The sequence below is a fragment of the Centrocercus urophasianus genome, unplaced genomic scaffold, assembly GCF_019232065.1.
Source record: "Centrocercus urophasianus isolate 14NV4802_14NV808 unplaced genomic scaffold, USGS_Curo_1.0 seq_15, whole genome shotgun sequence".
Taxonomy (NCBI): Eukaryota; Metazoa; Chordata; class Aves; order Galliformes; family Phasianidae; genus Centrocercus; species Centrocercus urophasianus.
Window position 1 is genome coordinate 43,129,488 of NW_024884697.1, and position 15,483 is coordinate 43,144,970.

The following is a 15,483-nucleotide window of genomic DNA, read 5'->3' on the forward strand; positions in this document are numbered from 1 at the left end:
TTGGCAGCGGGTTGGCAGCGGGTTGGCAGCGGGTTGGCAGCGGGTTGCCGGTACCGCGGCACTGCTGCCGCTTCTGTGCTGCGAGGCGAATGAACGCCGTACTTCATTTAGCCGTGTCTAAAGGGGGTTACAGCCAGAAGATGCCCGACAACGATAGCTGTTTTCTAGGCAACCAGCTGGTATCAGCACTGGGAAAGCTTGAGTCAAAGTAGAGATCTCCTCTAGGCGTTTGCCTGGCGGTACTGCTGGCAGCATGCGAATGGCATCGTCGTCTCCTGCAACAGCAGATACCTGTAACTGAGCAGCTCATGGTAGTCCAACAACCGATGTGTTGGACAACTGAGTTGTACTTGGTTTGGTGTAAGCTGCCTGAAAAAATGCCACCTTTGGCCTTGCAAAACCGGAAGATGAAATCACTTTTAAATGCCATAGTGCTGTGATAAGAGTCTGTCCTTAAACAGAGCACTTTTTACCGTGAAGCTCGTTAGGACCTGGATATAATTTTTAGCACACAGTAGCACAGAGTATATGCTAGAACATAAGACCACAATAAATAGAAACTGTGAGGCAACTTATGAAACCATTACTCAGTCAGATGTGTTGTACAGGACTGCTGACCACTCACTAGTGTTCTCTCTAGTGTTCTATCAGCATGTACATAGGCTGTATCTCACTTACACAGCGCTGATTGGCTGCTTCCTTCCCTTCTACAGCTGTGACAGAAAGGGATGTTTTCCAGATTAGTGCCAAATTACTAAAAGTGTACTCATCAGAGAAAAACTGCAGGTGGAATTTATTGGTCTATGGGAGATTTCACATCTGAGCATACTGTACTTGTATGTTACAGGCTTCAGATCTGATTGCACTTCCATTCCCATTCAATTGGCTCAGTTCTAGCCACACTAACTGAAAGACACTTTTTCCTAATTTACATACATGTAGTAGATGGATGGGACTTCGTGCGAACGATCATGCAAGCGCTCATGACTGCTTCAAATGTAAACTCCTCCTTTATCAAGCACCGTCTCCAGGCAAACATGATGATATAGTGCTTGCCCAGCCCTGGTGGAGGTGAATCCACCTCCACAGAATCATACAATCGCAAGGTTGGAAACGACCTGCAAGATCATGTAGTCCAACCACCCTCCCATTCCTATTAGTACCACAAGCTACTAAACCATATGTCGTAGCTCTTCATCTTGAACACTGCCAGGGATGGCGACTCCACCACCTCCATTGGTAGGTCAACCTCCAAGGGCTCAGCATCACCATCAGGTGGATCAACATCCATTGGCTCTGGTTTGCTGCTGCTCCCCTGAAGCAGAAACTTCTTCGGTGGAGGAGGATCCATCCTCCTCCACAACGGCCTGCACTGGGTGGGAAGGGACTTTAAATTGTTCCTTGTGTCAAATAACTGCACAAGTTGGTTAGAGACTGGTGTTCTGTTGTCAGTTGCTGCTTTGACAGTGGTTTATTGATAGTGGTTGTATTTGTCAGGAGGTGGCTTGTGACCAAGCCATGGCAGTGTGACCCTAAGAATGTCCCATGAGAACCAAAACATGGCTGTGTTGGGCAAGGGGAGGCTATGGCCTGAGAGTTGCCCCAGTTGGCACTAATGGAATTCCACAGGGCTCTATTTTTGAACCAGTTCTCTGTAATGTTTTCATCAATTACTCCAATAACGATCTGAAAGTTATATTAACTAAATTTGTAGATGATGCTAAATTGGGAGGAGTGTTGACTCCCTTGAGGGCAGAGAGGCTTCGCACCAAGATCTTGACAAATTGGAGGGTGGCCCCCATCTGCATGAAGAAGATTAAGTGCTGAATTTTGCACCTATGATGGAGCAGCCCTGGCTCTGGGGTGCACTGGGTGCAGGTTTGGGCACCACGGTATCAGAAGGACATAAAAGTATTAGAGAATATCGAAAGGAGGGCTACAAAGATGGTGAAGAACCTGAGAGCAACCTGAGGGCCCTGGTTTGCTCAGCCCAGAGCAGAGGAGCTGAGGGGAGGCCTCATGGCGGCTGCAGCCCCTTGCAGGGAGCGGAGGGGCAGTGCTGAGCTCTGCTCTCTGAGCCCAAGGGAATGGCATGGAGCTGGGTCAGGTTGTGGTCAGGTTGGGGGTTTGGAAGAGGTTCTTCACCGGCAGGTGGTGGGCACTGGCACAAAATCCCCAGGGCAGTGGCTGTGGCTCCAAGCTCCTGCATTTCAAGGAGTGTTTGGACAACAATCTCAGACACAGGGTTTGATTTTGGGTGGTCCTATGTGGAGTCCAGAGTTGGACTCAGTTGTCCTTGTGGGTCCCTTCCAACTCAGGATATTCTGTGATTCTGTGAAAACACTGGCCAGAGTGTGCTATGCACTCTTCAAAACCTAAGAAACGAGCAGCTCAGAGCAGATGATGAGTGAGACGCTGTTTTTATGACTAGTTTGTTGGCATGTTAGCAGGGGTTGTTCAGCTCATCTCAGAAAAGGGCAGAAGTTATTAGCAGCTGGGGTGGACCCTGCTGTTTGTGAACTGAGTTAGTCTTAATATAGAAGTTGAGTTCCAGGCATCTGCATGAGACTCAGCAAGACAAGACCAGTCTGCAGGTGACCTAGGAGCAACTGAATGGGAGGAATAGAAAGCTATAGGAAGTACAGCATGAGCCCAAAGCAAAACACTGTTACTGCACTATTCCTTCTCCATTTAGGGTGTAAAAATAAGATCACTGCTACTGGCTGCCAGTGCCAGATGACAGAAACTCTGCTTTGTGAAAAGGAAATATAAATGCTTTGCTTCATGTCAGCGACGTTTGCTATTAGGCACATCACATATTAGATTTTGCGGCACATGACCAAGATTTCTGACATTAGCGTAAGAAATTTGGCTTTCGTTTCAAATTCTGTTTTCCAAAAAAGTAATCCAAAGTGAGTCCAGCTGCTTGGCACAATAACATCATGTTTGCAGAACAGATTCACACAAGCTCTGAGAATAGCAGGATGATATCTCCTGTGATGTTTACAGATCTACTATGGCACAGATGTAAATACAATTCAAATAATCAGTTGGATCAGAACTGCAAGAGAGCACAATGCTCAGATTCCTCAGTACTTTAAAGCTTTCTTTCAGTTCACTAGCACTGCTACTGACAAAGAGAAATCAATACGAGGCAGAGTGATCAGACAGTAAGTTTAAGAGACAGCTTCCATCATCAAATAAATGTAAATATGTTTTATTAAAAAAAAAAAAAGTCAGTGGCACCTTAGAGGCAGTCATGACTACACAACAAAATGTACAAAAATTACGTTTTTATAGTTGCATCTTTCCACTGTGGAGCATAAAGTGAGTACGCTATGAGAAACATTGGAGACTGCACATTGAGACAATTAACTCTAGTCAATTAAAACAGACAATTTCTGGTACAGGTTAAGATTAACAGGCCTAACTTTCTTGGAGGGTGGTGGCAAAGGAAAGAAAAAAAAAAGGAAAGGAACAAGGCTTTGTGCAAAACTTTCCAACAACAGTGCAACTTCATATGCTATGCATAAAGCAAATCAGCTGTACAAGATCATTTGACAGTCCTCATGCAGTCTTTACACACAGCATCAACTCACTTTTTTTTTTTTAGGGACAATATACAATTCCATTAACTAATGTTGGAATTTTCCTAGTCTTTCATTGCTGTAATGTGAAATGGTCTGATTCTTTCTCCTGGATTCTCTCCAGCATCAGAGACCATTCAAACTTTCATTCATTCATTTGAAAACAAGGCTCTTATCAACTGTTGCCTTTTAAACGGGAGCTATATAATTAAAGGCCGAATTTTGGCATGACTACTGTCATCACTAAAAAAATAAAAACACAAAAAACCCCAGACAATTGACAGATATTTGCTTGATTAAAAAAGAGGAGAGTAAACTTGCCTGAGATCCTAGCTGGACTTTCAGAAGTGATCAAATTATGTTATCCAAATTAAAGTGTTTAATTACATTAATCTGTGTTTACCTTCTGCTGCACCATTGAATCCTAAGTTAATATATCTGTATCACAGTAGAGATGGGCTTGGCTTCCAAAATCCCCTACCAGCTGGATGAACCACAAACTTCTGTTTTGTTTTGTTTTCCCAGATTATCTCTTGTTCATCAATTTTAACTCCAGAAAGCACTACTTTTGTTTATGTAGTTGACTTTGGATCAAGCATAAGCCTGGACTGATTCCTCCTTGAACAACACCATTCAACTTGAGCTTAAAATATTTGAGTTCTTGTCTGAGTTATTCTGTAGCTAACAATTAGCTCGTAACTCTTAACGATCGCTAAACTATGTTTACATTGGATTTACCCAGCTTCAACTTCCAGTCATTGTATCTTTGCTGCAGCAATTTGGCTTCACCTACTCTATTTCTAGCCCCCAGATAAACATTTGTGGTTTTGTTCAAAGAAAAACACTGGCTTTTAAAGATCCTTCATACGCAGCAGGTGCCAGGTCCACGTGCAATGGTTCTGCAGGAGAGACACTGCATAACACAGGTGTTTTGAAATTAAACCATAAGGACAGGCATTAAAAAATAACTTAAAGACATTTTATTTAGAGAACAACATCAAAGGGAAGTGAAATAATTGACTACCAGGTAGCATCAGGCAGAAAAGATACTGGCAATTTTTTGTAGAGTGGGAGTTATTAGAGACTGACAATGAGTAAGTGCAGTAGGTATACTAAGAATGACACTTAATGTGTTGTAGGAGAACAGAAAAGCTCACGAAGCCCTGACAGAACACGGTCAGTTGATTGAGAAGTTAAACGAGCTTCTCTCTGCAACACACACCCATGTCAGCATAAGGTAAGAAACAGGTGAAGGCAGGAGGGGAGGCCTGCCTTTCAGGTGGAAACAAGCTTGGCAGAGCTCCTCGCACTGCAGCCTGTCTTTTGCCCTTCACATCTTGCTTAATTTCTTGATGCATGTCAGATCGCCCAGCAATTTAAATACAGCAGGGAAATAACCCAGAGAAGTGCTGTGCCCGTTTATCCATTAGGGTTGTTTAATTTCTGTAAGTAACATTACTCAGAGCTTACAGCTTTTGCTGCATCCCCTGTCAGATAAAAGCTAATGCAGAAATGCAAGGCCCTTCTGTTTCCAATTTGGCCCCAGATACTTTATCAGGATAGCGAGCAATCTTTCATAGGCCCATTGATTTTATGTTCTACCTTCATTTTGCACTGAGGACATCTTCCAGTGATGTAACAGGATGACCTTGGAGCAGAAAACCTTCGCATCCTCGGGATGTACCAACTGCCTTTGTTGCAACACATGATGACTACCTGATGTTTCATTTTTAACTACATATACCAGCACGGGGAGTTTCATCTGTCGAAACATCTAATTGTGCATCAGGCAAAGAAGTTTTTAAGTAAAATTAACTATGCACGGTATCCCTTTCTTCTGCATGTACTCTTCTGAACCCATATGACAAAATGCTGGATAGTGATTTCTTGAACAGCCCAACCAGAAGGCAGAAGGTTATAATAAGGAAGGCAGAAGAGCACCATCAAGACTCATGCATTTCTGATGATCACCTCCAGCATTCTCATGTTTTTGTTGTTGTTGGGTTGTAATTTTTTTTTACTATTATTATTATTTTTTTAACAAATGGAGATGTTTGTGGTCTGGGGAAATGAGAACAAAAAGTCATAGGGATTATTTGTAATTTAGCAAGTGGCTTCAGAAAGCAATGGACTCTGACTAGAAGCACGTGCATTATCTAAAGAAAGGAAAAGTACAAATTAAAAATATACTATTTGCCTTTTTAAAAATGAAGATAGGAACAAATTATATTGAAAGAGTAGAAAAGACCAAAGAAGTCTCACATACATCAAAAGGGCATAAAAAGAAACCAAGGTAAATCCTCTCTTGTGATGTAAGGGCCAGAAAAGAGCAACATTTTTTCCCCCTCTTTTTAATGTTTTTAGAATTGTAAACAGACTTCCCTGTGAAGATAAGTTTATGAGCTGTATCAGTGGAGGCAATCTCAGTTAATCAGCTGGCTGAGAAAGGAGGCCAAGAGCAGATACTTGGAAGGGGGGCTGCAGGCTTGCTGCTGTGCACTGTACCAAAATGAGTTAATAGAAGGGGGAAGAAAGGCCTTCCTGCACCAAGCAGCAGCAGGAGCATGTGCAGCAATTAAGGCAAAGAAGGTTTATACATAACACAACTGTCATGCTCCTCTGCAGGGAATACAGAGGTAAAGGCAAAGAGGAAAAAAAAGAAAAAAAAAAAGGAAGAATGTATCTAATAATTTTTCCATCCACAGCAGAGGCCATTGGTACATTTGGGCTTCATGATGTGATGCCACTTGCAGCAGACTTCTGCTTTCCACTCCACCTTCCTCAGAAGATTGGACAAGGCCCAGTTATGAACGTGGGTGTGCCTGATCTGACCTGCTACCAGTGCCTGCAGGCCAGGTACCATCCTTCCTTGAGCTGTTGCACATACAAAGAATTTTTTAATGACCTTTATAGTGCTTTAATTTATTTATTTTTTTTTTTAATGCCAAGTCATATCATTACTTATGCAGTTAATTCTGTCCTTTCTTCAGCCCCCAAAGCCACAAAAAGGTAACTATATTCACTGATAATCCAGCCGTCAAGAAATGTCAAAGCTCTTCCACTGCCTCCCTGTTCCTCAGAATAAAGATTTCTGAATTTCTACACCACCTATTGAGTAATTGTGATCGAGTAAAAATAAAACAAACTGCACCCACTCAAGTAGTTCCCTTTCTACCCCTTCTGTAAAGACGGCATAACAAATACCACAACTGAAAAAGAAATCGTAATGACAGTTAATTCAAAAGTAAGTAACACTGAACATCAAATAACTAGAGACATTTTTTTCCCCCATTTAATACAGAGCAGAGGAGCATTCTGTTGGTTGTTGTTTGTTTTTTTATTTTTTTTTGTTTTTTTTTTTATTATTATTATTTTATTTTTTATTAAAGACCTTGTTCTACACGATGGCTGAGAGCCAAGCAGAGGATTTCGGGGATTTTTTTTTTCCTGCAGTTCCTAAACAAAATAATCTCTAGTAAGAAAACAAACCCAACCCTGTCTCCTAGTATGGCACTGTATGATAATACATTATTTTCGGGAATGTCTGTTAAGAGAGTCTGCACAGTGTTTGTCTATTTACAGAAGTTTAACTCCCTGCTCCCCTAAGGATCAATTCCCTCATGCTTCTTCTGCACTGTTTAATCTGACATAAGGGAAAAAAAATCCACTGTAGCCAGAGTCCCACTATATATCTGCTCTGCATTCAGCTAAGAAACCCCAACAATTCAGAGCTAGCAAAGGCTAATCTAAATGTTGCCTTTCTCAGTGCCTGAAGCAAGTGAGCACTTTTCTTTGCATGGAAACATACCCATGAGTTACACTTGCTCCCTCACTCCTTTATAAAGTGGCTTGGAGATTTACTTAATTCAGTTCTTCATCTTTGTAAGCTTTGTGCCACATTCACGTTTTTCTTGAGAGCGATAAGGGACAACAGAACAACTGCTAATTGTGGTCACTAGTCATCAGCAGTCTAATTTTTGAGCAATAAACTCTTTGTGCAAAGAGTTACTAGCAGAAGCATCACAGGTTTTGCTGCTCCTGAAAACTGGAAACTCCATGTATCATTACCCATTAATTTAGAAACTAAGTTTATTAATACTGTACAGTTTGGCTTATCTTGGTAGCTGGATTCAGAGAGAAAATGATTTATCTAAAAGGGCTGATACACGCTGTGATGTGCTTCCTTGTGATCACACTCCTTGCACTCCAGTCCAGTGAAAAGAACACCTCACACTTGCAGTGGCTTGGATCCCTCCCAGAGCATCCCACCGTCTTCTGTGGTCACAGGCTTGTAGAGTGGACAACTGGTTGGATTAAGGCAGAAGACTGACACAAGTTAGCAGCTTATTACAGACACGGCCCGGTTTGACACAATCTGACTGAACAGTCTACTGACTGCCAAGAAGTACACATTTACATATTTACACCTTACAGTCCAGGAGTCTTTGTAGGCTTCTTCGTTCAGTCTGCACATTTAAACTGACAAAAAAAAAAATTGTAAACACACAGCACTTAAAAACAGAGAGGAAGAAAAAAACAACAGCTAGACCAGCAGCTTCATCTTGGTATAATCATCTTTTCTATGGCACAAATGATATGATCCCAGTTCTTGCAAAATATTGCCAGCAGTGTCACTGCGAAGAAAGTGCAGATGATATGAAAACGGCTCTTCATCATAGGAGCAATGAACTTTGCAATAGTAGAAACGCACACTAAGATGACAGTCATGAAGGCCAAGATAACATTTATACATTTCCCCAGGAGCACTTTGGCATTAACCGTTTCAGTTTGCTGTGCTTGCTGTTCCTGCTGATGGAGCTCCAGTTTTGAAACCCGGGTCTGGCACGTTTCCAAGGCTTCCTAGAGATAGAAAAACAAGAATCAGGGCAGCTCTGTTCCACACAGCACTTCTTGTTTTAGCAGCAGAATCATCCATCATCTAGATTAGAAAGTGTCATTTATAATAGACAGCTAAAACTTGAATGAAACACCAACTCATTTAAAAGTAAACATACGTATTTATCTACTTGTATGTATCACTGCCTATTTGGGCATAATTAAGTCTGACAACACTGTCCAAAATATAGTATTTCCATTTTTCATGCTTGAGAAAAATTATCATAGCTCTAATGCTCACGATAACGTGTCATGTATATACTGATGAGAAAAAGTACTGGGAAAGTTGTTGCCACAGCAACTGACTGCATTAAAACAGTGTCAAAGTAATTTTCTTTGCATAGACTATAGAAAACATTACAGTAGTAAAGGCTTGCTCTGATACTAATTAAATTACTGTGCAACATTTGACTTAGGCCACCTCTCTGGTGTACAATACTTTTGTCCTCAAAGCCACCAACAGTACACTGCTAGGCCTGAGTTCTCAGCATCTTACTGATTCCTCACTCTGTCACAGTGTCAAGGCTCATTCATCCACACCTCAAGTGAACAACATGCAGTGGAGACATCTGTAGTGATGCCTGTCCAGCATTCTCTCTCTCATGATATATTCCACTTCACAATTTGTTCTAAAGAAAGTAGACTCTGCTCTTCTGCTTGGGAGTGGACTAAAAATGGTCTTTGAGTCAAACAGCTGCTGAATCAGTCACCCACACACAAAACTTCTCATGTAAACACATCCAGCTGCTTCACTGACTTGCCTAAATGCCACTTCTTACTTGGGTTGTGACTTGGGCACCATCGTATGACACAGTGTAAGGCTTGTTTCATGAGATGGATCAACTTGGTGTAACCTTTCAACACTGCATAGAAGGAAGAAAAGTATGCTCCAGCATCCCTACTTCCTTCCCAGTCTCAAACTCCAGTCATTTTCCTTGGGCTGGAAAAAGTGTTCTCCTGATCTCACAGTAAATTGATTCAATCCAATATTCTATGTAAAAAAAAAAAAACAACTAACACACTGTATGCAGAGCTATTAGCTCTTTGACTGGATCTGTTTTCTCATGGCTTACTGTGAGACCGGTCAGTCACTGGAGTCAGCAAAAAACGTGGCCATTTACAAAAGACAGGTTCCTTTCTCAGTTGTAGGAATTAATACACAGAAGATTGTTCTCAGTCTTTTATCAACCAGGAAACAGGCTAATCTTCCTGCTCCTGGCCTGCTGCCTGTGCTACACTTAGCGATGTGAGCACAGGCATGTACAGAACAGTTTTTGTTCACCATCTGAGCCTATAAGATGAGAGTCACTGAGCATTCCTCATTCATCAGTGAATGAAAACCTAGAAGTAAGGCATTTGCCACTTCCTCAGACTTCAGATAGAAGTATTATGCATTATACCAACTCTTATATCGCGTGTAAATATTGAAGTATATAATTAATAGTGTTCATGACAAACCTGAATACATTAGTGGTTTTTGACTGAAGGCAGACAAGACTATAACATATTGGTTTGAACACACCATATCACTTTGACTAGAGGGGCCTGCTGTAACCACAGGTTAAAATTCTTACATTATAATGACAAATCTGCAAATCTATCAGTTCTCTTCTCACTTTAAACTCAATTTATTATAAACGTTGTCTTGTAATACAACTACATATTGGAGAAAGTCTGAGCAAGAGGTTTGTGTTAAGACTGTGAATAGACTCAAATCCTTCCTCCTTTGGTGCAAGAAATTAGAACACTGCCCATTCTTCATCCACAAGCCTGCCTATATTGTATCCTCAATTCCAACGGGTAAAATTCTGAGTCTATCGTAACAAGTAGAGACTGTATCACTAATTGAAAGGTGCTGAAGTTTCACCTTAAAATAGAAGTCTTAAGTCTTTCCTCACAGCTTTATATATAAGGATATAGAATGATGCAAATGTTTTACTGTACAAGATCTACAGACAATGTGAGAAGTTTGATAAGCATAAAAAAGTACCTGAACGTCTCGTGATCGCTCATACGCCTGATAGGCCACTTTCTCCTCTATGCTGGCTAGCTCTTGTTTCAAGTTTGCTGTCTCATGTTGATGAAGATCAGTGAGATCATTTAATTGGTCTTCCAATCTTTCATATCTTTTCAAGAAAAAAGGTCTAAATTTAGTGCCTTCTATTCAAGTAATGCTAAATCAAGAAAACAATCACACATTTTTAGAACTTCTCAGTATTATCGATTCATCTAATTGGCATTAGAAAGCACTAGAGAAATCAGTAGCATTATTGGAAACACTTCACAAGCACTTACTCGACAAACAAAAGCTTTCTGTGAGTGTTCCTTGCTGGCAGCGCATATTAAAGAACAAATATCTGCATATCATTGGTGAATTATATAACAATAAAGCAGTGGCAGAAATTACCCAATTCACATTTCATATTTTTCACTGTTCATTAAGACAATAAAATGTGGTTTCTTAAGTAAGCTTGAGCCAGCTAACAACTCACCAGCAGTGATGCTTTTCCCTGGATCCCCCCTCAATCACAGCTGTAAAGTCCTATAGCTCACATACTGCCCGTTCTGGCACATCTCTACATGGTAAATCAACTAAACTAGTAGAAAGCTAAACCTTTTTTGTCAATCTGTGACCTGGTTTAGCACACAAACAGACAAATACTTCCGTTGGCACAAATGGCATAAAGGTACAGCAGGTGCAAACCCTCTGTAGAACACGTCTCACTTCCCACAGTGAGAAAGGAGTTAATTACAAGCAACAGATGCAAAAGGAGGTTGTGCTTCAGCACTTAAAATTACACCACACCTGTGTAAACTGTGCCCTTGTGTCCACTAGATAGCACTGTGCCTGAGAAGTGTTTGCACAAGGTACTCAGCACTAAAGATGTCACAGCTGTGAGCCAGCTGTCAGTTTCAGTAAGGCAGTTATTGGGAGATGTGGAACATTTTAGTACTAGATATCAGCTGGAATTATTTTTTCCTTTTACTTCTGAAGTATCACATACACACACACAAGCACACACACCACATTTTTCAAATAGCTTCTATGTCCATAAAACTCATTTTGAGAGAACAATTAAAAGAAAATACCTATATCTTTCCTCCTGTAACATTTGAGAAATAAAGCCATAGTCTCTCTTAAACTGTGTTTTTAAATTCTCTATGTCATCAGCTAATTGGGACTGAGTTTCCTTTATTTCCCTTAGTTCCTCCAAAATCATAGAAAGCTTTCCTTGGCTGTCCAGGGCACCAGCTGTGGCAGGACCAAATGAATTATTTCCATTGCTGTCTGCCGAGCCAGAGGTGCCACTCGAGCATTCGTCATCGCTAACGTATTTTGGTTTGGCAACAATGGTGGCACTGCCCCCATAGGTTCTAGAGCTCGTTTCTGGCCGAAATTCCTCCAGGGTGTTTTTGAGATGAGCGATGTTGTCAGCACTACCAAATTTGTTTCGGATCAGATTTGCAAACTCTCTTGACTTGCTGAAAACAAAGACAGGCGGTGTCAAAGATACACCTGGCACGCTCGATTTGTTGCTCTCTGTTCCATGCCCAGAGCTGCGAGGCTTTCCATGCTGAATATCTTTCAAATTATCTTTGGAAGTATCCTTAGCACTTTTGGAAGATCCATTTTGTTCAATTTCCTTGAGCTTTTTGTGGTATTGCTCTAACTTCTTCTGAAGCTGGGCAATGGAGTGGGCAGATTTCTGGTTCTTTTTCTCAAAGACTTGTTTAATGCGTCCAGCCTGTTGCTTGTCTGCACTGTTTACCAGTTTCAAGTACTCAGCCACATTTCCATCTCGAGCGGTTTGTTCGACTTTGATTTGTTCTGTAACCTTGAGGATTTTCTGTTTCAAGCTATCTGCGCTGAGTTTGACTTTGTGAAACTCTAGGACTCCATCTGGTACATCAAAGTTCAGATTGGTGTCAGAGCCTCCACGGCGAATGTTAAGTGGCAAACTGAGAGTATTCATGTCATGTCTTTCCACCTGAGGAGAGAGAAAAGAGACAAACAGAGCGTCAATTTTATTTTTGAAATCCCACTTTCTGTTTCTACACGTAGTTATAGCAAGTAGAGAATGCAAGGTATTTTACTGTAGCAAGATTCATTGAAATTGGAAGCATTTTTCTCATTTTGCCTAGACTGAAAAACAGAACAAGGAACTGCCTCATCTCCATTAAAAAGAAAAAAAGCAAGACTAATGAGAGCAAAAATTATGCAAGTATAGTTCTTCAAAATCATATACAGTTCACTACAAAATTAGAACAATACCTGATTAGGAGAAGGTCCTAAATACTAATATTAAGAACTTCAGAGAGATCACCACAACTGTTAATTGCTCTATTGTTCTCATAGAAATGGTCACACACTGATAGAGTTGGTAAATAGATCTTTCATTCTACAGGGAACAGTATATTTTATCAGGACAAAGCCTCTTTTTGATAAATGCTCCTCCCATTCAAGTTCATCACACTCAGAAGTTTTTGCACACCTGGCGGAACACTTCTGAAAACGTACAGAACGCTTCAGCAGGAAGCAGCTGTTAGCTTTTAGTGCAGACATCACAGAGAAGGAACCGGCCCACAGTTGACTTCCCACACTTGATGAAGATGCCTAACAACTTGATCTGTTTTGATATCAAACTCACCAATTGGGATTTACCAAAAGAAACTCAGGAAAGAAAACTGCACTCACTCAACTGTAGGATCCACACACCTTAACAACGACCCCAGGCAGTGTAACCAAAACAATTAGTCAACATGGTCACAATATCAGCACAATGGATTATTCACCTTTTTTAAAAGAAAGGCAAGATAGTCTGATCAAAAACACACAGAGCATCTCCTCCTATAAACTCAAAGCCACAGAAGAGCCAGTGAGACAAGAATGGCCTGACCAGATTAGTTTCATCTCTGGTATCTTCTCATATAAACCTCTCTGACAAAGAAGGTGTATTTCACTCAAGCTGCCACAACACTTTAGCCGAAGAGACTGCTTAACAAATGCTCTGGCCATAATTTGTTTTCAGAGCTTTAACATCAGAGGGAACTAATGCGGTTGTTTGGGCAAGACCATTGCAGAGACAGAACAGGAACCTGTATTCAAGCATACATTTTAAAGATGCATTTATGAAATGTTTGACTACTCTGCTTCAGAAGACCTGACGCACTGCATTAAAGGTTGACTCCCAACACACTATTTAGCAAGGAATTCCTTTTTGCAAGATTCTGTATGCATACCTATCCAGATATCACCAATCAGCTTACTTTCTTGAAAACAAAACCATTATTAAACATTGCTGCAAGGCTTGGTTTCCCAACCTTGGGCAGTATTAGTGGCCCTCCTAGGAATTTGCTCCAGCATTCCTTTACTGCCCTTAAAAGAGACTGAGGAACAAGACATGGTACCCCACCGAGGGACACGCATCACGCACAGATTGACCACAACAGCTAACCTCACCCTGCATCCACTGTGATGAACGGAGGAAGTAACACAGCTATAAAATTGGATCTGCCCCTGAACATTTCAGAGACGAGATCATCTCTGCTCTTGCTTTATATTCTTACCCTTTTATTACTGAGGATTATGGGGCTGGTTGGTTTAGTTGTCTTTGGGTTTGTTTTGTTTTGCTTCTGCACTGCTCAGACTCATCACAGCAAGATAACATAAGGAGGTGGATAGTGCACAGATAGTGATAGGACAAGGAGGAATGGTTTTAAACTTAAGAAGGGAAATTAAATCAGATTAGAAATTCTTTATTCAGAGGGATGTGAGGCACTGGCACAGGCTGCCCAAAGAAGCTGTGGATGCCCCATCCTTGGAGATGTTCAAGGCCAAGTTTGACGGGGCCCTGGGCAGCCAGATCTAGTGCCTGATTTAGTCAGTGGTGACCCTGCCCATGGCAGAAGGACTGGCACTAGATCTCTGAGGTCCCTTCCAATCCAAGCCATTCTGTGATTCTATGATTATTAAACAAACTGCTTACAATGGCCTGAAAGTCCATCAATCTTCTTTCCCTATTTTTTTTTTTTTTTTTCCTCCACAAATTGCTTTCTCAGGAAACCAGCATGATGTCAAGCTGGCCACAGCCAACAGCATCTACTTCAAAAATAAAAAGCACTTCATCAACATTCGCACAAGAAACTAATAAAGCCCTCAAGACACTTCCCACCCCAACCAAACGTGACGTGTTTACTTCATAAGCTGATGAGGCTTTTAAATTCCATCTTCATAAAAACTTACAAGAAACTGGCAGGCTCCTGGTAGAAAAGTATATTTTGTTGCTAAGCCTCTTCTGTGTGAATTTATTAAACTAGAACAGCCTGTTTGCCTTTCCAACCATGGTATTGCTGATGTGAAAGGGGCCCTAGCAGAGCTGGGATCTGGCAGTGGTAAAAAGCAGATGAAGTAGAAGTTCACATTTTCTGACCTCCAAAATAAATGGATGCTTGGAAGCAATGCCAACTGAACAGCTCTAGGTTTCACAGTTTCTTCAGGAGAATATTGGTTAATGGTGATACTTAAGACTTGGAGTCTATTCCAAGAATTAAACCAATACTGTAGCCTCACAGCTCTGCATTTTACCACTTTGCTTAAAATAATTAATGCTGAGCCATGTGCTTAATTATTGAAAAGGGATACAAGTTGTTTGTAGATACAGAAACATATATGATTTAATATCATGTCGTTTCAGTGATGCCATCTCACTTTTGTATTAAGCACAAATGCAACACATGGATGGGATGGCATTTCATATTTATTACTACAACATCTAATTTGAAAGGTAACAAAAGTCACAGGTGGCTCAACACTAACTTCAATTTTTTGTATTTATTATTATTATTGAACAAGTCTTAGATCTATAACTATAGTAGAAAAAAACAGTAACCATTTTTGAAGTGGCAATATTCATAATACTGTTATGGTAGTAAAACATGCACTTAAATTACACAAAAATAGATTCACGCAGAACAAAGGCAAGAAAAGCAACCAAGGCAA

General features: G+C 40.8%; 1 protein-coding gene across 3 annotated transcripts in view; it reads right to left on the reverse strand.

Moving 5' to 3' along the window:
• Positions 1–3,188: 3,188 nt before the first annotated feature.
• TMCC3 (transmembrane and coiled-coil domain family 3) overlaps positions 3,189–15,483 on the reverse strand; it is a 124,769-nt gene continuing 112,474 nt past the window's right edge. For all 3 annotated transcript variants that reach the window (XM_042816401.1, XM_042816402.1, XM_042816399.1), the window contains exons 2-4: positions 11,574–12,472; positions 10,474–10,609; positions 3,189–8,447 (exon numbers count right to left, since the gene is read on the reverse strand). In XM_042816401.1, the coding sequence (XP_042672335.1) occupies positions 8,145–8,447; positions 10,474–10,609; positions 11,574–12,472 (1,338 nt within the window). In that variant the 3' untranslated portion in view covers positions 3,189–8,144. The remainder of the gene's footprint in view (positions 8,448–10,473; positions 10,610–11,573; positions 12,473–15,483) is intronic.